The sequence below is a fragment of the Columba livia genome, chromosome 1 (genome assembly GCF_036013475.1).
Source record: "Columba livia isolate bColLiv1 breed racing homer chromosome 1, bColLiv1.pat.W.v2, whole genome shotgun sequence".
Classification (NCBI taxonomy): domain Eukaryota; kingdom Metazoa; phylum Chordata; class Aves; order Columbiformes; family Columbidae; genus Columba; species Columba livia.
In genome coordinates, this window is record NC_088602.1 from 2139716 (window position 1) to 2164230 (window position 24515).

General features: G+C 52.6%; 1 protein-coding gene across 2 annotated transcripts in view; it reads right to left on the bottom strand.

Moving 5' to 3' along the window:
- The window catches only part of CHRDL2 (chordin like 2), a 32087-nt gene extending 9013 nt beyond the window's left edge, over positions 1-23074 (bottom strand). The window contains exons 1-9 of one of the 2 annotated variants that reach the window (XM_065064163.1): positions 21433-23074; positions 19925-20636; positions 11740-11852; positions 10871-10964; positions 9901-10043; positions 6632-6725; positions 5480-5535; positions 3107-3275; positions 2007-2201 (exon numbers count right to left, since the gene is read on the bottom strand). In XM_065064163.1, coding sequence (XP_064920235.1) covers positions 2007-2201; positions 3107-3275; positions 5480-5535; positions 6632-6725; positions 9901-10043; positions 10871-10964; positions 11740-11852; positions 19925-20006 — 946 coding nt within the window. In that variant the 5' untranslated portion in view covers positions 20007-20636; positions 21433-23074. Of the gene's footprint in view, positions 1-2006; positions 2202-3106; positions 3276-5479; positions 5536-6631; positions 6726-9900; positions 10044-10870; positions 10965-11739; positions 11853-19924; positions 20720-21432 lie in introns of those variants that run through there. The other variant, XM_065064234.1, reaches the window with a different exon arrangement.
- Between the last annotated feature and the right edge of the window lie 1441 nt (positions 23075-24515).

A 24515-nucleotide genomic window follows, 5' to 3' on the forward strand; every position in this document is an offset into this window, starting at 1 on the left:
ATAGACACGTGGGGTTTATTTTAGTAGGACAGTTATTTTAGGCCTGATTCTGCTCTCCCCTGCTCTTTCTGGGATGGTCCTGAGCAACTTTTCTTCAAGTGGGGATGGAAATCCCAATTTAAAGTGTTTTTTTCAGCAATGGGAAGATAAGCGCTCAGCTCTGCAGGCTCAAAGTGACACGAAGAGAGGTGACCACAGCCCACCATCCTCATCAGTGTCACCACGGGGGAAAACCTCCATCCCAGACCGTGAAACTTCACCCACTCCATGGCTGCTCTTTGCATCAATTGAGCCAGCTCCACCTTCATGACAAAGGAGGAACCACACGTCCTTGCAGGTACAACAGATATTTAACAACCTCAGACCTTCACGCTTGAGCCACTTGATGGCCAATGGTGTTGGGGAGGAAGAGTATGGACAGCCCAGGGGTCCCGGCCACCAGCTCTGTCCCTAGAAGCCCCATGGTGTCCCCACCCAACCAAAGCATCATAGCAATTCCCCTTTGATTGGGATCCCTTTTTGCAAATAGCAATAGCTCAGTGTTTCTCTCCAAGATACTGGGTACAAAGGAGGAAGAGGAGGACAGTGGTGGAAACCGCCTGGAAAAAGGACGGTGGATTAAACCTCCATGCAATGAAGCAAAGGACAAGCTTGTAACTTGGCTGAGCAGTGTGTATGTGTGTGTGATCGTTATCTGTGAGTACTGGAAAGCAAGAAGAAAATCATTTTGGCTGGGTCAGAGTGTTTAACTGCAAATAAATGAAGATTGAAGAGCAGACAGGAGATCCAAGCAGAGAGAGTCGTAGACTTTGAACCAGAAAGACCCACTATAATGGGAATGCAAGACTGGAAGGGCCCTGCTCAGTCATCACACCCCATTCCCACCAGGCACCACGTCATAAATCCTGCTCATAAACATATCAGAAACCTTATTAAAACAAGCTGAGCTTCTGCCCTTCGCTCCCCCGGGGAGGCCATCCCAGAACCTCCCTGCACAGAGGCTGGAAAACCTTGAAAATCCCACCTGAAATTATTTTGCAGCCTGTCTGCCCCAACTCTTGAACATGGCGACACCCCTTGGTTGTTCCCCCTGGTGACACCCCCTCCATGAAACCACCTTGAAGATGCATATCAAAGGAGATCCCCCAGAAACGGCTGCATCTTCAATCAGGCTTAAAGAGACATGGGTATCTTTAAACTCTTTAAGGAAGCAGTGGGTGGTCCACCATCTAAACATCTACTGCTGGATGATGGTACAGAAAGGTATAACCCATAAAACATTCTCCAGTGGCAACAGGAGAAAATCTCATGCCCTGCCACATCTTTATGGTTGGACTCAATGATCTTAAGGGACTCTTCCAACCAAAATGATTCTGTGATCTTTGCCTGGCTTGAGGTAAACACTTTCCAAAGGCCAAGAAGCAGCTGAGACCCAAAACCCATTGAACGTGAAAATAAAGAGGTCCTTCCTCTCCACCACGTCCCAGCCCCAGTACCAGCCCAGTTCTACCTGGTCCACTTCAATAGTTGTGCACCTAAACCTCCCCTTCCAGGCATGTGGACCTTGATGCAAATTGAAACTAAACCATGAGTGACACAGATAACCCCACACGAAAGTGTCCTCCTAATTTTCAACACACATTTCAGCTGCCACAATTTAACCCTACAACTTCTTGTCCCAGCTGGAAGTCTGGAGAAAAGAACATGCCCTCCCCCTAGAAAGCATCTTCTATCTCTCCAAAGACTCTTAGTGTGTCTCTGCTTGGGCATCTTTCTCCAGACGACACCCACCCAACAGATAAAACCTTTTGGGATCAGCGCAGCTTCCTCACCTTGGGTCAGTCCCGCTGCCCTCCAAGCCAAACCAACCCTTATATCAGTGCTGAACTCACCTGGTGTGAATTCAAGCCACCAGCGATGTGAACACCTACATATCTGCTCTAGGCTTTACACCAAGGCTAAAGGAACTGGTTGGCAGCTACAGGAGTAGGTGGGATGTCACCTACCTGGACATATTTTACAGCATTTCCCATCGACTTTCTCTGGGTAGTTACACGGATACTCCTTGGGGCAGGTGATCTTCTGACAGTCCTGGACGCCGTCCCTGCAAGTGCAGAGGATGCAGGGCAGGAGGCCGTAGAGCCGGAAGACAGGGTGCCACACTTCCCCGTGGGAGTAGGTCTTCCCGTTGTAAACACAAGCTGGAGGAAAGAGAGGAAAGAGTTGCTGGTGGAAATAAACCCTCCTCCTCTTTGTACACCCAAGGCGTGGTGGAGCTCAACACATTTCGCCACCTTGGAAATAGGTGTCCCCGCTGTCTTGAGGAACATGGTCCTCTGGCAGCAGGGGACGCAGGGATATTGTAGCCAGCCCACCAAGGAGGTGCCATGGGGCAGGAGGACCAGATCTAGTAGATGGACGCTTCTGGAGTCAACCACTCAGGTAGGGGCGAGTGGTAAGTGTGGGCAGGACCTCACCTGCCTCCAAGTCTCTGCAAGCCCAGGGTCTCTCCGAGGCTGTCACAGGCATGAAGCACAGTGAAGAGTGCCACCTGCTGACTCCTCCATGAAAATTTTTGAAGGTCCTAAAATTTCCTCCAAGGCTTCATCTCCAAGGACTAGAGGGAGCCCTTCTGGAGACACAGTGGTGGGAGAGCCCTCAAGAGGAGAAGGGACCTGTCTTTTCCCCTTTGGCTCCATGGGGTTGCCTCCTTGTCTCATGTTCCTACTCTCTCCTCCAGTAGGAATATCAAAGAACTGGGAGAGACCCAGCCTGTGGTGGGTGGGAGCAAGGAGAAACATCCTGCCCCTATGCAGCACCACCTTGGCAGGACCATGTGGAGTCTTCCAGTTGAACACCTCCCTTCCCAGGTCCCACATCTCCAAAACACCCCAACGACCAATTTCCTTTCAACACTTTTTGGAAAGCGGTAGATTTCTGCAGTCAAGGGGCTGTGGGTCAACAGGGCTGAGATAGCTGGGTGAGGAGGGGTGGCTGTGGAGGAGTGGGAAGTAGGACTTAGTGATGGAAACCTGCTCCTGAAACAGATTCCTTGAAGAATTCACCTAAGGTTATGGACAAACAGCCTGGCCCCTCCAGCCCTTACCTTTCTTGTGCCTCTCTTTCATGACGATCTTGACCGTGGTGCCACCTCCTCCCTTGGGTTTGAAGTTCCTGGGGATGAACTCCAGGGAGGAACTGAGAATGGTGGATGCGGTGGTTCCAGGTGGCTTCCTGCCCATCGCTTCCCCCGAGCACTGGTCTTGAGAGTGCCGCTGCGAGCAGTCAGAGAAAGGAAAGGGACTCAAACCCAGGCAGTTGGGTTGTTCTCTCTCCAAAACATGATGGAAAAAGCCATGCAGTGTCCTGCACACCTTCCATCAGGAGTGGAGGGTCCAGAGATCACAGGGATGAGCCATCTTGATGCCTGCCACCCTCTAATGGGGGTGCTGAACAGTTTGTGTCAATGCCCCACACTGGTGTCCTCAATATGCTGCATGTGGGTCACCTTCATGGGGGCAGCACCCTTCTCATCCCATGCTCAACCCCAGGTCCTACATCACTAACACGAGCAGGGAAATAGAATCATAGAATCATTTTGGTTGGAAGAGATCCTCAAGAGCGTCAAGTCCAACCATTCCTCACCCCTGGCACTGCCCCATGTCTCTGAGAACCTCATCTCCATCTGTTCAGCCCCCCCAGGGCTGGTGACTCCAGCACTGCCCTGGGCAGCCTGTTCCAATGCCCCACAGCCCTTTGGGGAAGAAATTGTTCCCACATCCAACCTCAACCTCCCCTGGCGCAACTTGAGGCCGTTTCCTCTGCTCCTGGCGCTTGTTCCTGGGGAGCAGAGCCCGACCCCCCCTGGCTCCAAGCTCCTTTCAGGCAGTTCAGAGATCAGAAGGTCTCCCCTCAGCTCCTGTTCTCCAGCTGAACCCCCCAGGTCCCTCAGCCGCTCCATCACACTTGTGCTCCAGCCCCTCACCAGCTCCGTTCCCTTCTCTCCACTCGCTCCAGCACCTCAAGGGCTTTTTTGATATGAGGGACTCAAAACTGATGCCAGGACTCAAGGTGTGGCCTCACTTCTAGATGCCTCCTGAGAAACTGAGGACCATTATCTGTGCAACCTTGACAGGACCAGAGAGGTAAGGAAGGGCCGTATCCTGTCCTCTCACCTGGCTGGCACCAGGAGGGTTGGTGTGGGGCTGCCAGTCAGCAGGACTGAAATCCCAGGAACATCCCAGGCTTCCAAGAGCAAACTGCTGGGACAAGACGTGCAGCACAAAGGGTCCCCTTGTGTCTATTTTGGAGGTTTTATAGGTGGTGGGAGGTGTGACCCTGGCATTTCACCCAGCAGTTAAGTGAGCTAATCCCACAGACCTGGCATGGGTCACCCAGCTCTGAAATGTCACCATGAATCAACCCTCGGCAGCCAAGGAGTCACTTTTTCCTTGCTGGAGCTGTCGATACAAACAGCCGGGGGAAAGCACATTGGTGGCCAACTCCAGCACTGGTTGGTCTGTGGGAGCTACACCTGGAAGGCAAGACACCTTTGAGCCCAGGGCGGAGAGAAGACACCATCTCCTGAAGCAAAAGCCCCCAAAGAGAGATTTGGACCATGTGACTCTATGGGCGAGGGTCACATCTGGCTATTGGTCACCTCTGAGTCTGCTCTGTCCCTGTTTCTCAGCTGTTTTAACCCACTGGCCAACCTCAGCCATGTTGGCCAACAAGGTGGAGAATTGCCCAAGATTTCTAGTTCCCACAGGTCTTTTGCTCTTCCAAAGACACCAGAGATGCTTCAGAGGAAGAGGACAAGAGTCTCTCCCTGGTGGTCTGAGGTCTCAATCTATGCTGATAGCCCTCACCTAGAGTCAACACCAAGAGAGGATTCAACTGCCAAACAGGTTGCATGGTTCTGATGTCCAAGGAACTGACTACCCTCCTAGAATCACAGAACCATAGAATCCTTTTGGTTGGAAAAGCCCCTCAAGATCATCTAGTCCAACTGTTAACCCAACCCTGGCACTAGCCCATGTCCCCGAGAACCTCATGTCCGTCTGTCCAACCCTCCAGGGATGGTGACTCCAGCACTGCCCTGGGCAGCCTGTTCCAATGCCCCACAGCCCTTTGGGCAAGAAATTGTTCCCACATCCAACCTCAACCTCCCCTGGTGCAACTTGAGGCCATTTCCTCTGCTCCTGGCGCTTGTTCCTGGGGAGCAGAGCCCGACCCCCCTGGCTCCAAGCTCCTTTCAGGCAGTTCAGAGATCAGAAGGTCTCCCCTCAGCTCCTGTTCTCCAGCTGAACCCCCCAGGTCCCTCAGCCGCTCCATCACACTTGCGCTCTAGACCCCAGAGCTGCTGTGGGTCATTTCTTTGTAGAAGACTATGGCCAAGGGCAAAAGGCTTTCTTTTGGCTCTTTAAGGGGCCTCTGCTAAAAGCAGTAATCTGAGTTTTAAAATGTAAATGTCACGTACAACACCTCTGTTTAACTGCAGGGGTTCCTCTTCCGTGGACTTCTCCTGTGAGCCATCTGCAAGGGAGAAACATTGTCCTGTGAGAAGCCATGGGCATGGATGAGGATTTGCTTTCTGGGGTCCAACTGACTAAAAGCAGCTCTCTTCAGGGTGCTGGCCCACCTGTGAGGTCTGGAGAGAGAAGAGCTTCCAAGGTGCGATTCACATCACCAAAAGCAAATGGGAGTCATATCCCAAAAACCTTTTTATCCCCACTGACTATTAACGAGAGCTCAGCTCCAAGAAGGACGTGGCCTTGTAGCTTCTGAAGTTAGGCGGCATGAAAACATCCCGGAGGTAGACTATGAGACGTGGGGAATGATCAGGCATTAAAAAGAAATCCAAAGACGTTTCTGAGACAATGACATGTCCCAGATGCACCAAAGAAAATTTGGAGAGAGGAACACAAATTGGAGGAGGCACCTGTAGGAGGTCATTCTGTGTCAATGGCCAGGAGACCACTACGGCCTTCCAGTTTCACAAATATTGCTTGTTTTGAAGAGTCATTTTATGCTATGGCTCCATTGTTGGCAGGGTGTGAACCTGCCATTCTCTCTTGAGTCTGTCTCATCTGGAGACGTGGAGCTGGATTCTCTCCTCACTCTCCCAGGTGTGAGTCAGGGAAAAAGCAGCAAATTCAAGAGTTTCTCCCCCACTCAGAGCTGTAGGAGCAAAACTTTGCCATGCTGTATTAGGGTGGAAGAGGGTTGTTTTTCCTTGACTTGCCTATAAACTTCCTTGGAGCAACAGTAGCACACACCAATCTTTACATGGTCCATACAACCATGTCCATCTTGGTGGATGTGTGGTCTAGAGGACTTTGCCCTCCATGAACGTGCCATCTCTTGCATGATGCACCAATGGCAGGGCAAAGAGCTCAGCCCTGGCCGGTGTGTAGGACACAACTATATGTGGGAGGCGAAACATGCAGGAAAAACAAACTGAGCCCTAGTCTTTTGTTGTCTGGTGGGACCCAGACAGAGCAAGTGGCCTGATTTACAACACAGGCTTCCAAAATAATGCAAAAGTGGCTTGAAATGGTTCCTGCCAGCTGGTTGCAACACCTCTGTCACCCAGCCCTTCCTCAGGAGCAGCTCCTGGGCCCCTCGTTACCTTTGCAGACCTGGCAGCAGGAATCCGGCACAGTTAGGGGAGAGGAGCACAAGAGCTCTGGGCATGTCACCAAGCCGCAGTAAATCTGGCCTTCCTAGGAGACAGGAGCAAAAAATACATTGTCAGCATCATAAAGGTTATACAGGACCATATGTCCCCCATGTTGGGGTGTTCAGCACTTCAAATTGCAGATCTAGCATAAATTCTATAGCTCTTCTTCAAATATCACCCATCACCTAGCGACTGATGAAAGATGAAAATCCGTTCCTGCCATGTTCTCCATCCTGTGGAATGTCGCACGGTGGATGGTGTCCTGTCCCAGCATGGCTGGTCCACCAATTGCTCCTGAGAGGAGTGGTCCTCCCCAAGAATTGCTACTGGATCTGAAATGGCCACCACACAGCTCTAAATTTAGCATAACACCCACCAATTCCAAGTGGAACAAGGACCTTTCCTCTGGCATCCCCCAGGACAAGGACCTGGAGGAGATGGGTGGAAAAGGGAAGCACGATGCTGAACCCAGGTCCACATCGCAGCTCTGCCCGCCTTCTATGTTGGGTTATTTGATAACGTCAGAGCCAAACACACGAGACTGGGTCAAGCGCTATGGGCAGACGTTCGGGCAATGAACTTCTCCTAGCTTGGTAGGTAGTTTGGAAAACATCATTGTTGCAGTGACTCAAGCTGAAAACCACGAGCCAAGGCCAGTCTTGACCTCAGTGCATCCCACTACCACTTCAGTTGATGGTTTTGCACCTGTCTGCTGCAGAGTTATGTTTTTGCTGCTTTGCAGAGGGGTAAAAAAGGTTGTTCAGCAGCCCAGTAGCAGCCAGACCTCAACAGCAAGGTCTTCTTCTCCATGCAGCAATTTTCTTTGGGGTATCCCCAAGCTCTCAGTCAACTGAAACCAAGAGGTTAACCAAGGACTTCCTTAGAAAACCAAATCAAAGCAGCTTCTTCTACCATCAGAAACCAAACAGCTGTCCAGGGGACATGAAGAGGAGGAAGAAAGTTTGGTCAATGAGAGGATCTGGTGGAGGTCACTGCAGACCAAACCCTGCTCTTCACTTTAGGGACCTCCAGGGGGTCCAGATCTGCACAGAGCAGGGTTTGGCCACGCAGCTTCTTCCTTCCTTCTCCTTTAGACCAGCAGCTCATAGCAAAGACCTGCCTCGGGCGGGAAAGAGCAAATGTCATAAAAAGTAGGACTTATCCCAGAGGCTCTGGTCTCAGGGTGGTTTTTGAAGAGGTTTAGACCAGCTGTTCACGCAGCTGTTCTAGCAGCTGACAACATCAGACACAGCCCGGCGAGACCCCGCTGCTACAAGGCTCCACAGACAACTTCTTATTCTTCCCCCTTCGTATCCAAGGCACTATCCTGCCGAATAAACAGAGGCTGAGTGAAAGCCAGTGCCTCTGAGAGGGACACGAGGGTCCGCCGGCTCCTGGGGATGGTGGCGAGTGGGGTGGGAAAGCAGCACCAGGTGGGAACGTACAGATGGATTCAGGGGCTCCTTCCTGGTATCATAGTATCATTAGTATCATAGAATTGTTTTGTTTGGAAGAGACTCTCAAGAGCATCAAGTCCAACCATTAACCCACCCCTGGCACTGCCCCGTGTCCCTGAGAACCTCATGTCCATCTGTCCAACCCTCCAGGGATGGTGACTCCAGCACTGCCCTGGGCAGCCTGTTCCAATGCCCCACAGCACTTTGGGGAAGAAATTGTTCCCCACATCCAACCTCAACCTCCCCTGGCGCAACTTGAGGCCGTTTCCTCTGCTCCTGGCGCTTGTTCCTGGGGAGCAGAGCCCGACCCCCCCTGGCTCCAAGCTCCTTTCAGGCAGTTCAGAGATCAGAAGGTCTCCCCTCAGCTCCTGTTCTCCAGCTGAACCCCCAGGTCCCTCAGCCACTCCCATCACACTTGCGCTCCAGCCCCTCACCAGCTCCGTTCCCTTCTCTCAACTCGCTCCAGCACCTCAAGGCCTTTCTTGGCGTGAGGGACTCAAAACTGACCCCAGGATTTAAGGTGCGGCCTCACCAATGCCAAGTTTGCCCCCAACCTGGTTCCTAGATAGGAACCAGCCCCAAAACTGTATAATTTCTATGTCTAAGCTATTCCTCTTGCCACCTATCTCCAAGCCACCCAGCTCCGAGTTATGCACGAGCACCAAAAGCTCAGAGCATCTATCTTGATATGACTGATACTTCACTGCCAAGCACCAGCTGATGGAAACCACTGTGTACGTGCTCTTGGCATGAGAGAGTGAGGTGATTTGGGTCCTTTTGCTCCTTTTTCTTTCCTGGCAAAGCTTATTTGCTTCAAGAAAAGCACAGACCGGTGGAGCCTGGTCCCATCCAAGGGCTCTGTATAATGGGTGGTGAAAGCCAAGCCTGCAACCCTCTTCTTTTTTATGGCAGAGGCTGGAGCTGCCGTGAGCAGTTCCCCACAGCGTCCAAGTCCAGCGTCAGCACTTTCTATCCCCCTTCCTCGCTCCCTCCTGAGGAGGAGGAGCTGCTCCATTTATCTCCCAACACTCAGCTCCTGGCACGCGTGGTCTCACGCTCCACACACCTTCGCCATCACAGCCGGCCAGGCTGCCTCACATCTCCCGAGCGAAGCGTTGGAACTCGGTTTCTGACAGTTTTTAGTGGGATTCCAGCCTGCAGGAGAGGGCTGGGCAGAGCAGAGCCAGGGCCTGGCTCAGGGCATTGCTGGAAGCTCACGGAGAAGAAAAATCCCCCCAGTGCTGGCAATCCATCCATAGCGGATCACAATCCATCGCGGAGATGCATGCTGAGGACCACATGGCATCCTGGCCACTGTTGTAGCCCTCAGGTAGGGCAGCCAGGACCAGCGAGGAAGATGGTCCCACGATGGTCCCGCAAAGGTTGTTGCAACTTGGTGTGACAGAGATCAGGTCTCCCCTCAGCTCCTGTTCTCCAGTTGAACCCCCCAGGTCCCTCAGTTGTTCCCATTACACTTGTGCTCCAGCCCCTTCCCCAGCTCCGTTCCCTTCTCTCAACTCACTCCAACACCTCAAGGGCTTTTTTGATGTGAGGGACCCAAAACTGACCCCAAGACTCAAGGTGCTACCTCACCAGTGCCCAGTCCAGGGCGAGATAACCTGATAATGACGAGAAACCATCCCACCATGGGTGGTACCACTAGATGGTCTTCATGAGGTTTTTAGCCTGGTGGGATATTGTTGGGGTGCAGGAGAAGACCCCAAGCCCTCCCCACCTCCCAGGGGCTCTCAGGTAGCTTACGGAGCAGCTGCACTGCACACACTGGTTTGGCTGGCGGCTGGGGAAGAGCTCACTGGTGGTGAACATCTCGCCTTGCTGGTAGGTCGTCCCGTTGTACTGGCAAGACTTGACGGGTGCCCGGAGGCCAGAAGGGGAATGTGGCTCTGGAGAAGAAGGTGAGAAAGCAACGAGATGAGATCCAGCCCTTGCCTGGCCCTGACATAGCGTGGATCCTCAGGAGATTCCCCACCATCTTAACCCAAAAGGACAAGGAGAACTCCACACACTACAGTTATCACAAAGAAGTAGCCAGGGCATCCCGTGGCCCACAGGGATTTATGTGCCTAAAAACTTTTGGAGAATGGGGCTGGCCTGACCACACCGAGCTCAGCACAAAGGTGAAACTGGAAGTCTGACCTCCTGAGATCTTATCCCACGGTATGCCAGAGTTTTGGCAAAGCCAGTCAAAAACCATTGACAATTTAGGAGATTAGGAAAAAATAGGAAAAAAAAGAAAAAGTATTTTTAATTTTTAGCTAATTACCTATGGGAGAAGTCCTTTAGATCTGACTCCAGATGTTGGAGGTCATCACATCCAGGGGAGAGAAAAAATCAATAATTTCCTTAAAAATAATCAGAAGTGGTTTTTTGTTTTTACTGTATCCAACACATTTTGCTGGCAAACGATATGGATGAAGTGCCAGCTTCTGGTTTGTCCCTGAACTGTGATCTGATATTCAGTCCCCACAAAGTTTCTTGTGATGGGGGCGAGTTGGAGAAAGTGGTCTGGTAAAGAGCCCTTTTCTATCAAATAACATTTTTTTTGGGAAAAAAGCAACATAAGCAGCTGTTGCTGTTGTGACTCAGTGAGCGCTACCAGACCCAGCATCGCTGCACAGCTCCAAGCGTGGCCACTCAAGTGACTGAAGTTGAGGTCCCTGTAGGACCGTGGCCACTTTGTCACCTCCTTCCTCGTGGGATGTCCACCTACCGAGACACCGCGGGCAGCACTGCTGGGGGTCCGTGACGGGACTGGCACACTGCAGAGCTGGGCACTGGATCCGATAGCACCTGATGTTGCCATTCTGGGGAAAGAAGGAGAAAAAGAAGGTTCGGTCAGCTATGTGTTCACCCCTGCATGAGGAAGAAGATCATAGAAGTGTAGAATCATTTTGGTTGGAAAAGACCCTCAGGATCATCGAGTCCAACCATTCCCTCAACCCTATGTCCCTGAGAACCTCATCTTCATCTGTTCAACCCCCCAGGGCTGGTGACTCCAGCACTGCCCTGGGCAGCCTGTTCCAATGCCCAACAGCCCTTTGGGGAAGAAATTGCTCCCAAGATCCAACTTCAGCCTCCCCTGGTGCAACTTGAGGCCGCTTCCTCTCATCCTGTCACTTGCTACTTGGGAGAAGAGACCAACACCCTTCATGCTACAACCTCACTTCAGATAGTTGTAGATGTTGTATGGTGGCCCCATTATCATGATGGATTTTGCTGTTGTACCTCACCCAGCCAAGGATGTCTCCATTCCCCGCTCAGATCCTCTTGCCAGCCAGCTCATGGGCTCACCTCTCATCATCAAAGATCATTCAAGGTCTCATAGCAGCCTTGAGCCTCCTCCACCCACCGCCCACCAACGCTACTGAGACAGCTCCCTCACAAGGTCAACCCAACAATCCCAGTGGGACGTGGGGCTTTTTCAAAAGGAAAGAGATTAATCCAACATCCCTACAGGACTGGTAAGGGTTTATCTGCTCAAATTAGACACCAGAACAGATTTGCTTAAGAGCTGCCAAAGCGACGTCCCAGGTCAGGAGCATCCCCACCACCTCCCGCGGCTCCATGCGGGGGACATGCCTCGGAGCAGCTGCAGCGGATGCAATACATCAGCCCCTGCGGCTCCAGGTAGGGGTGCCAGCTCTCGCCCGGGCTGTACTTCTTGCCGTTGAAGTCACAGAACATGTCCGGCCCTGAAAGTCAACCCAGAGAAGTTAGGTGAGAGAAAGGGATGGTCCTTGGGAGATGCATCCTCGCTCTCCAAGGACAGCTCGGTGCCTTCATGCTGTTCCCCATGAGCACCTGATGGCCACATCCCATCCACCAACCCCTAAATTAAATACATTCCCCAAAAGCCATTTCTTTCCACAATTTTTTAGCCTGGGACCCATTCGACCAACTGGCAGCTCCTCTGTGCAAGCTGGGCTTCTCTTTGCAGGCAAGGAACATGTTGAGTGGTTTTGAGGCATAAATTAGAGTTGTATCTCTAAAATAAGTCAGTAGAAATGCTCATTTGAAGATGGACAGGTGATTTCAGGGTGATGCTATGGGACTGAATTTTCCCCAGAAGGGCTTTGAGTGGTGGGTGGGGACAGGAGAACCTGAGTTTAGGAGACATTTTCACTGTTACCCAAAAAAAAGAATTAAAAAAATATACATTTTGGGCTTAGAAACGCATTCTGAAGGAAAACCTTTTGCTCTCCCTAAGAGTTTCAGCTCTCTCAGAGTTTTAGCAGGTCCCTATCAGCGCTCTCCACCTCCAAGCCCTTGGTTACAGGACAAGGCCAACCTGCAGCAGGACAAACCGTGGCCACAATCACCACCAAAAAAAACCCATAGGGCTTTGGCCAGAAAGCCCAATTCAGCCATTCTTAACATTCAAATCAAAAAGCATCACCTGGTTCTGCAGGACCAAGCTCAGACCCTGGTCGGACCTGCAGGAATCTGGACCCCATAACTCCTACCACAGCCCAACAGCTGCTCCCCCTCTCCCATGACGTGTCCCCATCCCCGACCAGCCAGAGGGACGCACCAGGGGTTAAGCTCTTTGGTGAACAACCACACACCTGCCCGCATGTGTTATTAGTGGTTTCGGTGCTTACAGCCCCACTAAAAAAGGTGATTTAAAAGGTTATGTCATCGAGGGGATTTGAGGTAGTTTGGGCGATGACGTTGCTGGAAGGCAGCGGAGACGTTTACACTCCCTGAAGCATTTATGGGTCTTTTAAAAGCTTGTGACACCCTGGGGATGTGAGGAGAGGGTAAAGGGCTGTTTTCCAAGGCATGGTGCCCAGCTCTTGCTACACTAAGTCAGACAAGCTAGTGGGTGATGACCCCGCTACACTGCTGGAAGGACTCCTTAAGGAATAGTAGAGGGTCCCCAAAATAAGCTCAGGGGCCTTCGTCACCCCAATGATGCTAAAAGCCAACCCATGCCCCACTCTATCATCAGGGGCAAAGCAGAGGTTTAGATAGCGCAGCTGATGTTGTCGCACCTCACCAAAGCTGGAGATGATACCTGCTTAACGCAATTGTTTCTCCCACTGATCAGGCAAAAGAGAAGAAATGGCCTCAGGTTGCACCAGCAGAGGTTGAGGTTGGATCTTAGGAACAATTCTTCCCCAAAGGGCTGTGGGGCATTGGAACAGGCTGCCCAGGGCAGTGGTAGAGTCACCAGCCCTGGGAGGGGTTGAACAGATGGAGATGAGGTTCTCAGGGACATGGGGTTGGATTAACAGTTGGACTTGATGATCTTGAGGGTCTCTTCCAACCAAAATGATTCTGCAATTCTGAAACTCACATGGACACGCTGTGGTGGGCTGTCATCCCTCCTCCCGCTTCTGACCATCCTGAGGATGAACCCAAGTGATTCTCTACCACAGCCAGACCCTGTGGCCATCAGGAAGGGCTGCCCTACAGGTCTATGATGATCCAACTAATGGTTGGACTTGAGCATCTTAGTTGGATCTTGAGGGTCTTGATTAAAAGTTGGATCTTGAGGGCCTAGATTAATGCTTGGATCTTGAGGGTCTTGGTTAATGGTTGTATCTTGATGGTCTCTTCCAACCAAAATGATTCTATGATTCTGTGATTCTATGACTCTATTACTCTATGTTTCTATGACTCTATGATTCAATTATGGGTTCCTTCCAACTCAAGCCGTACAGATTTGCCAGCAGCCGTGAACTCCTCACTGGGTCAATGGCTTCAAGCACGTGATTCTCCAAGTTGTACCTTCAAAGGAGGCAGCCACCAGCTGCCCAGACCACCTGGCCCAAGCACAGCAGTGTGGGGCCAGCGTTGCATCTGCAAAGGTGGAGATTAGCAGTAATTTGGGGGTGGATGCCATCAGAGGGGACAGGCAGGGGCATTTTCCTTCCTCTTCCCTACTCAGACCTTTACATTGTCACCATAGCTTCCTCCAAACCTCCCAACAAGTCAGCAAACCCATATTCCTGGCCACGCACAACACGAACTTACAGCAAACCACACAAGAATGGGGAGCACGTGGCTGGAAACTGCAGAAACGCAGAAGAGAGGAAAACAAAAATGACAAAACTGAAATAAAAAAAAAATAAAATATAGTTTTGTAAAAGGGTGAGAAAATTGCTTCATTTTCCCCTGCTTGCAGCGTCTTCATGAATTACGCTGAGGGTGAAGAAATCGAGTTGCCTTCGTGTGACGCGGGCCCCGCTCGGCTTGCCGGCTCCCGTGCCAGTTGGCTGCGTCGTTCAAACATTTAATCACAAGTGGAGCCCTGGTTTGGGTCCAGCCCTCGAAAGCAGCCTGATTCATGTCTGCAAAGGGCCGCTGGTAAAATTAAAGCCGACTGGCAGCGCCGGGGCAGGAGCACACACTTGTCCACATCTCAGTAGCACTTTGCGGCATATTTGGCAAGAGGCGCCGGCATTTTTTGGTTAAAAGCAAGCTGAGGATGGATGGAGGGAGGAGGATTAAAAAGCTGGAGGCTCTGGATCATTTTTTCCCATGCCAGGTTAATAATTTCATTTTCAGAGGTCCCACTTTGGATATCTTCCCAATCTTCACTCGGAGTGAAAAGACATTTGTGGCAGCGAAATTGCTCCCGTGCCGTTCAGTCTCCTTATTTATTGCGTCTTCTGCAACAGCATGCTCACAAAAGTCACGTTGTTTTACTGCTTGTTTTCCAGAGAAGGCTCTTGAGCTGTGGAGAGTTTTCAAGGTTGCAGTACTAAAAATCCACCTAGTTTTCCATCCCGAGAACCACACGATCCCTGGGCAGGAGAAAACAGCAGGCCAGCCTGGTCCACCTCACCTTGGAGTCACAACCAGAGCCTGCTGATTGCAAGCCAGAGGCTCCACGCTTGGAGGTGGCCCTGTGGGACCTCGAAGGAGGAGCAGAGGTGGGAAGAGGCAAACACCTCCAAGAACACATCCCACCTTAGCAGTTTCTTCCCAAACAAAAGAAGCCCCCAATAAAAGACTTTGCTCTTCAGAGTGGTATGAGCTTTAAGCACAAGAAAAGAGTTGAAAGAAGTGGAAATTATTCCTATGCCACCCAGCAGCGAGTCCTGTGGCCTTGTGCCCAGAGGGAGTGGTGGAGCCACCATCCCTGGAGGGGCTGAACAGACGTGGAGATGAGGTTCTCAGGGACATGGGGCAGTGTCAGAGATGGGGGAACAGTTGGACTTGATGATCTTGAGGGTCTTTTCCAACCGAAATTATCCTAGGATTCTATGAGACGCTGTGAAGAGCAACTCTTCCACACAGAAACATTTCTGCCTTGCCCACTCCAAAGGTCTCTGCTGGGGACATCACAGAAGAAGAAGGTTTCTCCCTGCCTCCCCATCCAATAGCTGTTTTCTGCCGTGGCTCCAGTGTTTTCTTGGGTGAGGACCACCTGGTTACATCCAAATCATTGAATACCCCAGATCAGGGTCTGGGGCCGGTGGCCTGGACCAGCTCATGTCCATATCTACCTGTTGGAACCACCCTGGCCCAGCTGTCCCCAGGCATTTGTTGAAGCCCATGTTGGCACCTGTCAACACCATGCTGAGGAGAGCACCCCCAGCAAGAGCCTGGACACCCCGGGTCAGTGCTCAAGGCTGTACCCAGGCCCTGCTTTACTTTGATTGCGATTGTCACTAATTATCACTAATTGCATCCTGGACAGCAAGAAAGGTATGTAATATGAGATGGATCGTGCAAGTGGGGGGATGAGGTAAGTGGGGGTTGTTACGAAGGCATGGCAGGGACAAGAAGAAGCAATCAGCCTGGGACAAAGCCTGGAAGATTTAGGACAGGTATTGTAGGAAGGTCTCCAGCTGCCAGGGGATTTAAACCCCAGAAGAGGCTGTCGCGGAGGTTTTGAGACACTCTATGAACCCACTGGAGCAGCATCTTCATGAGATGGTCTAGAAACATCAATCCATGGTGACAAACTGAATGGAGAAACCTACCCTGCGGTCCATTCAGTGACTGCTGATTTTTCACACCATTAGAATGGCCTTGACACCTCTTTAGGACATATCTCAGCAGCTTCATACATTAGTCACCAACGAGATGCCATCCTACATCTTCACGACCTGCTCTAGACTCAGCAAGAGACTATGAACAAAGAGGAGACCCCCACAGCCTTTGTTGGACCATCAAACTGGCCAATGTTGGTCAGACCGCCCCAAGACATCTCCTGGCCTTGGATGCAGAAAAGTCCCCTCAGGCCAACACGTTCGTGAGACCTGTCCCTTGAAGGTCTCCCACCCACTGGTGCAGCCCATTCGATGCAGTGTCTTGCACCCCTCCACGTCCACAGTGGACAAGGACATCCCCATGGGTTTCCCAAGGTGGTGTGACTTGTCCCACTGCCTGGACACTTTGACCATGGGCCAAAACAGGTCAGATGGTCTCCTGCACCAATCCTGAGCATAGCAGCTGGAACCAAGGTGAGATATTAAACTTGCATGCATGTTAGCTACTGAAATATCATGTTCTGCTCCCAAATCCTCCTTTGGCTCCAGCTAAACTGTGCTCACATCACCTCCCTCTGGATATAGCAACCGAAGCTCAACAAAGTCAAGCCACATACATATACATATGTGCAAGACCCTGCCCCAATACCCCCTACTCTCATGTCAGGGTTTTCCAGGCTTGAGCAGATGTCCTGATGGGTCATGGGAGGTTTTAAGCTGCTTTTACATCACTTGTTCCATCAGCCCAGGGAACAGCTCCCATTCACACACCCATTACCCAGCTGGGTCTTTGCACATGTAGGATCAACATACCTTAATCCTGACCTTGGAGACATCCCAGGCCAGGCTGGACAGGGCTCTGAGCAACCTGAGCTGGTGAAGATGTCCCTGCTCATGGCAGTGGTGGCACTGGATGAGCTTTGATGGTCCCTTAACCCAAATTGTTCTATGTTTCTATACATCGGAGCATCTCCCCGCTACAGGACACCAGAGGCAAGTCCCTGCTGCAGATAAAGCCTTGACCCACGACTAACAAGGGACTAATGCAAAAGCCTGGAAAGCCCCGTGCCCCAGTTTCCCTAGCAGGCACCAAACTGGCTCCAACAAAGATGCTGCCAAAACATCCCGCAGATCTCACCCCACTTCTCCCTCTTTTCGTCCCACACCACAGGGGTTTCTCCCACCTCTGTGTCCCCCCCAGCCCTCCCCAAGCAGGGCATGTCTGAGTTGGGCTCTCAACCCCGACAGCTTTTTGGGAGGCCACGCACCTGCCAGCCAGCACCGCGCCAGGCGTGCGGGGGTGTGTTTATGCAAACCAGTTTGCGAGTTTTTAAGAGGGGCCATAAATAAAGTGTAAAAAGCACTGTCTGGTACACAAAGTCCAGGCGCTCCTATGACAGCCCTGTATTTATGAAGGGCTTAAAGTGCAACTTAGCTGCGAAGGGACTGGTTAAAACACATCGGGCCCTTGACATGTGGCATCTTAACGGCTGCACTCACGTCCACATCACTTCCCAAGCACTCGTCTCGCTCACTCCTGGGCTGGGAATCTCTTCTTGGGGCTTTGGGAGCCTGGAAAACTCTGCAGCTCTGCAAACACAGGCTCACAAATCATCATCGAGCATCCCAGGGTGCAGGAGCCAAGTGAAGTCCCGCACCCAGATCATCCCCATGGGCTCAGCGAGAAGAACACAGGGCCCCGTTTTCATCCACTTCTTCCCAAGGGGATGCTCAGTTGTATAAATTGAGGTGTGCAACCCTCACCTCTCCCTTACCATGGCCACCGGTAGGATTTGCCTTCATCCCGGTCCTTCCTACCTTGGACCACTCAATCCCTCATCACGCTGGATCCGAACTTGTAGGACAGACACATCCCACAAACAACGTTAAAAAGAAATTAAACGGCAGCTTCCAAGCTCCTGGGGAAAACCACTGCCCCGTGGTCTCCAGAGATGCTGGTGTTTAAAAGCCTCCAGCCAAAACATCGCTGCATGCAACTATTGCCGCTGAATTACTCATAGTGGCCAGGCTGCAGCACATTCGGCCCTGTAACCTGTGCCTCCGATATTTTTTCAGCTGAGAGTGTAAATCCCCTAAAATAGCCTGTTTCTGTGGGCAAATTCTTCTTTTCTGACTTGCCTTCAAGCCCGAGCATTTCTGCTTCTCACCTATTTTTAGCCACGACACTGTAGGTCTCTTGGCTGATGAGGCTGCTTGTAACTAATTTATTCCTGTCTTCGTTCTCCCTGAGTGTTCAGCCCCAGGAAAAATGTGAGGCAGTGAGCTGTGGAGGTGGACAGTGGGGAAAAGTCCACGATTCGATCAGGACCTTGTCACCAAGATGTCCTGTCCTTGGTCACAGAGCATCTGGAGCCCCAGCCGAGCCCCCAGCGCCGTGGGATGCGCCCAGTGGCAGAGCCGAAGTGATGCAGAGCTGGGGGGTGATCCCAGACCTTCCCGCTCCAATTTTGTCCCTGTCCCACAGTCCCAAGCCTTTTATCACCATTATAAATCCTGCAAACGGACCCCAGCACTTCCTCCCAAAGCAGATGAACCCACACTACCCCCATTTATCCCGGTTTATGCCCAATTTAGGGGCTCTGCTCCCCATCAGCAGGTGCCTCGAAGAGCAAACACCTCGCTTAGCACCTTCTGGCGATGTCTCCATCCTCCTCTCAACGTGGGTACCACGGTTGACAAACCAGACCCACATCCTTCACACAAGAAACGGATGCTGTGGTCTGCTCTCGGTGGTTTTCGATGAGCCCAGGGAAGGGAAAGCAGCCAGACTCACCCGGATTTTGCTCTCCTAAGCTCTGCACAGCCCCATCCAGTCATCTGCCTTTCCCCCCCAGCACGCCCCGCTGATGGGACAAGCAATCCAGCGCTCACATTTTGGGTTGGCGCTCCAGGAGGACGATTATTTGCCGAGTGCCTAATGCACTGCTGGCAGCGGGCAAGTCATAAATCACCCTAATGCAGCCACCGACAGACTCTGCTGGGATTTCAGGAGATTAAAGGGGAGAACAAACGTAGGGACACGACAGGTCCTGCTCTGGTTTGCTCGGTGCTCAGGTGGCTTTGCCATGTTGCAGGGGCGCCCAGCAGCCACTCATGGGGTCCCAGTGCTTTGCCCAAGCCAAACCTGGCTCAAATTAACACCTCCAGCACCTTCCAAGCTGCTAAACAGCCCTGGCCAAGTCCTTCAAGCCGTTTTGTATTAATACGAGAAAGTGCTGAACCTCGCTTCCCCATCCCAAATCTTATCTGTCTAAGTCAGTCCACAGGGAGCAAGGACAGAACGAGGGGTGCACAAGGGATGGAGAAAAGTCCCCAGCTTTGGTTTGGGGGGGTCATTTCCCCGAAGTGCCCGTGTCCCCATCCACCCTCAGAGGGGAGATGCACCCGTGTGGGGTGGGATCTGCGCAGGGGAAGGGCTGCAATTCAACCCTCTGCCCTCTGCAATTTCTAGCCCATGGGAGAGGGGTCCCAGACCTTCAACGTGGCCCCACCAGCTCACGAAAGCCCAAAGCCCTCTCACCAGCACACACTTGGTGCTGTTCGTCCCCAGAAAGCAGCCAGAGGCAGCAGTGGGGACACAGCCATGTGGCCAACAGCATAGGATGGGTGACCCAGCTTGCAACATAGCCTGGGACACCCTGGCCAGGGAGGACCAGCACCTGCCATGGCAATGAGCCTCCCCGTATCCTTAGCCGTACCCACAAAGCCCCCCCGCAACTTCCTGGGGACGCTGACGATGGGGAAACTGAGGCACGGAGGGGCCCGGAGCAGCCGGGAGGGGAGCGGGGGTGACTTACGAGCCCGGGCTCGGCTCTCGGAGGCGAAGAGGAGCAGCAGGCACCGGAGGAGGAAGGCGAGGGGACTCGCCCCGGGAAGCATCGCAGCCCGTGGTCAGCGCCTGGAGGCTTCGGTCCCGATGCCTGCGGGTGTTCTGGTCCCGGAGACCGACGGTGCTTTGGTCCCGGGGATCTCTTGGTCCCGGTGCCGCTGCCCACGATGTCCCGGTGCTGCTCTCGGTGCGGCACCCCGTGATGTCTCGGTCCCGGTGCTCGGGGTCTTCGCTCCCGCTGCTGGTGCCCGGCGGTGCTGCGGTCTTGGTCCCGGTGTCGGATGCCCCGGGGCCGGTGACAGTGCCCGGGGGTGCCGCGGTGCCGATTCTCGGGGATGTCGGTGCCCTGTGATGCCGGCGTCGGGGGCGCCGGTGCCGGGGATGCTGCGGTGCCGCTTCCAGGAGGTGCCGGTGCCGGTTGCCACGAGTATCGGTGCCCGGGACTGCCGGTGCCGGGGGTGCCGGTGCCGGGGGTGCCGGTGCCGGGGATGCTGGTGCCAGTGGTGTCGGTTCCCGGGGCTGTCGGTGCCGGATCCCGGGGGTGTCGCGGTGCCGATGCCCGGGGGTGTCGGTGCCCGGGGCTGTCGGTGCCGGGTCCCGGAGGTGTCGGTACCGGTTCCCGGGGGTGTCGCGGTGCCGGTGCCCGGCGGGGCTCGTCTCGCTCCGATCAAAGGCGCCTCCTTTAGGGAGAGCCGAGGAGTTTGTTTGTTGGTATTAAAGGCGGAGATGGAGGGGGCGGGGGGGGAGAATAGACCCGCAGAGTGGTGGGTTGTTGTTTGGTTTAATTTTTTTCTTTTAATGATTATTATTATTTTCCCACTTTTTGGGGGTGTTTTAGGAAATTCCTCGGCGGCGGGAGGGCGGAGGGAGGGAGGGCGGGGAGGGGGTGCGGGAGCCGCAGGTTTAACCCCTGAGTCCCTGCAGCCCACGAAGGACCTGCCGGGATGGGGGGTGACACTAATGGGATGTCACCCCCCACACACGGCCCGGCCGCTCCCTTTCTCCCTCTTAAACCCCACCCGGACACCCGGCTCTGAGATGCTTGAGCCGCCCCCTGCGAGAGGTTTAACCCCCCGCGCTGGGGTTAAGCCCACGCAGATGCAAAGCCGGTCTTGGTACAGCCCTGAGCATCCCACGCTCCGAGTGGGGCAAAGCAAAAATCCGGGCTGCAGCATCCCCTCCCATGGCTCTGCTCCATCACCGAGGTCTCCCAGTGCCCTGAGACCTTCCCAGTAAATCCCAGTTCCCTTCCCAGCACCATGGAGAGGCTCCTTCCTTCCCTATCCCCCGTGTACCTGCAGAGGTTTGTGAGACACAGTGGTGGAGCTCGTTCTCCCCATCAGCTGCTTTACATTCCTCCAGCTGCATAAACCCATCTGAAATGACCAGTGTAGCCCCCACCTGCAGGAACCCCCCTCCAGCCCCCGGCCACCTCCCAAGTCCTCCTCCTGCCACCCCAGAAGAGTGGGGACAAACCTTAGCCACCCTTCGTCTTCAATGGAGCTGCTGGGCATGAAACGGCATCGGTTGGAAGGTCATTGGTCAACCCTGGAGAAGCCACCTCACCTCCAGACACGTTGCTCATGTTCTTGCTGCTCCCCAAATCCTGCACAAAATGGTCCAGCTCTGCCTGTCCGTGGGGCTCAGGATGCTCACGGAGAAGTTTGGTAGTGCTGGTTCCCGTGGCCAAAATAACCCAGGACCACCACTTCATCATAGAGATGGGTTCCTGCAGTTTCCTTGGACAGATTTGCCTGGGTTTTTACCCATTCTTTCTGCTCCACCTTCATATCTCATATTTGCAGGGGTGCTTAGAGCCAGACACTTCATTAGCACAAGAAATACGGGATGTAACACAGCGCTGGACACCTTCATGCCCATGTTCTCCCATTGAGCAAGCTTGGATGGAGGTCCCAGGCCTTGCAGGAGCCCTGGGCTTCTCCTTTGCAAATGGCTTCATCTCTACATCTCAGGTTCTCTCCGTTACTCTCATGTCCTTCAGCTTACTCACACCACTGGCCAGGAAGAGACTGCCATCACCTGCGATGGCACCAAGTAACCAGAGATCTCCATCAGCCAATTTATGATTTGTTTTCTTCCATTAATTCAAGCTTGGCACGGGGCTTTCCAGAGTGTGAGATCTTTGTGCACGATGACAACGCACTTGTGAGCAGTGCGAAGCCACCAGGTTGCCAACAGCTCCAAGGTGACCCCAAACCCCTAATGCTGGTCACACCAGCCTTGTGCCTCATTTGGCTTGGGGAGGAAACAGCCAAGGGGAATTTCTGCAGCAAAAACTCTTCTCTCCATCCATCTCTTCTTTTCTGGCCCTAGGAGGCAGACACATCCCCCTGTACCAAACCATGTCTGCAGGTGCCTGTTGTTGTTGAGCTGGACATGAGAGAGGGAAATCTTTGTAATAAAAAAGCCTGTTTTAATAACACATTATATTATCAGCTTTGTTGTTTTCTCTTTAAGCTGCTGAGCACAAGAAGTCAAGATGCATTTCTGCACACGCATGGGCTGGATGCATCTTTTGGGAAGAAGGTGGCAATCATCAAACCATGGTTAGCAAATGCAGGCAAGTCCTCACCTCAGCTTGACTCTCCTGTAATGAAATATCCGTGATCCTCAAGAAGCACAGAGCTGGGGTGTCTGCAGGGATGGGCACAGGTCTACTTGTTTACAAGCTCTAAAAATAATTTCACTGCTCAGTGCCCTTTCCTGAGAATTGCAAGCAAGATTCTGCCGAAGGACCGAGTCACTATGGGGTAACATAGGAATCCAAAACCCTGGTCTGCTCTGCACATCGTTTGGCAGAAAGCACAATTGCTGTTGCATTTCAGGGCAATTCTGACATGCCCACACATCTTCCAGACAAACTACAAAGCTGGATTTTAGAGAAGGCAGCAATGTCCCTTGTGGGTTACAATATCTGATGGGAGACGGCCCACGCTGCCCACTTCTACTCTGAGCGATGGGTCGGCACTTCTGCAGCCTCCGTGTAGGTTTGGGATGGGGATGTCACGCTGTGGTTGGGGAACCTTCATTTCTCTTTGCGTTAGGGTCTCTGCTCCCAAGGAACAAGCGACAGGATGAGTGGAAACAGCCTCAAGTTGCCCCAGGGGAGGTTGAGGTTGGATGTGGGGAACAATTTCTTCCCCAAAGGGCTGTGGGGCACTGGAACAGGCTGCCCAGGGCAGTGCTGGAGTCACCAGCCCTGGAGGGCTGGACAGACGGACAGGAGGTTCTCAGGACATGGGGCAGGGACAGGGCTGGGGGAACGGTTGGACTTGATGATCTTGAGGGTCTCTTCCAACCAGCTTCCCTTGTTTTGCTGCTCTGCTCATTTCCAGCTCCCTGCAAATTTTGCTAGCAATGAGCCTCTATTTTCTTCTTCATGCCTCAATAAATATATTAAAGGGGTTTGGCTAAACAGCAGGTCCCTTCCAGCTCCCACCAGGAGCAGCTGGTACCTCCTCTCCCAGCTCTTTTCTTGCACAGGGCAAGCTTGAAAAGCCCATTTGTAGCACAGGTTTGTGGGCAAGCTCTGAAAGCACTTAGAAAAATTGGGATGCAAAGCTCAACTTAATGAAGTTATTTTGCATCTCTGCTGCAACAGCAACAGCTGAATTCAGGATTGGAGATCCTGGCCTCACATCAGGGTGCAAACTTATGGGAAAGCGCAGCCACATCCTAAGTGCAGACCCAGGAAATAAAGGCCGGCCTTGTCAGGAGCAAGGTGCTGTCTTACATCTTGATTGCGTCTCATAACGAATACATTCACCCTTTGGCAAAAATGAGGCTTTTTATCTTCATCTGCAAAAGAATCTGGCTGGCAGTTAGACACTGCCAGCATTGACCCATCTGCGATCCTGAACCAGGCTCCAAAATACGGGGGATTGGCTTGCAAATATTAATAAAACTTGGATCCTTTTTATTTGCAATGGCGAAGACAAGATAATTCCTGGTTTTGATTTTTTCAAATAAAAACTGCAATTCTCCTACAAACTACTGAACAAACAGCGTGGACTCCAATGACATTGCCCACCACACCAGCCTCATGGCAGGATCGTGAGCTGGCCAGGCTGGAGAAGCTGGCTGCACATCGCACATTTCCCTGGAAGTCTGTAGAGCATCATCCCCGACGTTTGATCCAGAACGTGCCTGTGGACCAGGAGAAATGGACACGATTATCAGCCATCCCACAGCAAAAACCACAGTCCCCGTTCAATTCCCACAGCCAGACCAGCCCACCGACCTCTGTGTCTGCTGCACTGAGCCCAGCTCTGGGTCCTCAGCACAGGACACACATGGACCTGCTGGAGAGGGGCCAGAGGAGCCACAGGAATGATGCGAGGCTGGAACAGCTCTGCTGGGAGGACGGGCTGAGAGAGCTGGGGTGTTCAGCTGGAGAACAGAAGCTCCGGGGAGACCTTAGTGTGGCCTTAAAGGGTCTGATAAGAAAGATGGGGACAGACTTCTGAGCAGGGCCTGTTGCAACAGGACAAGGGGTGATGGTTTGAAACTAAAAGAGGGAGATTCAGCATAGATATAAG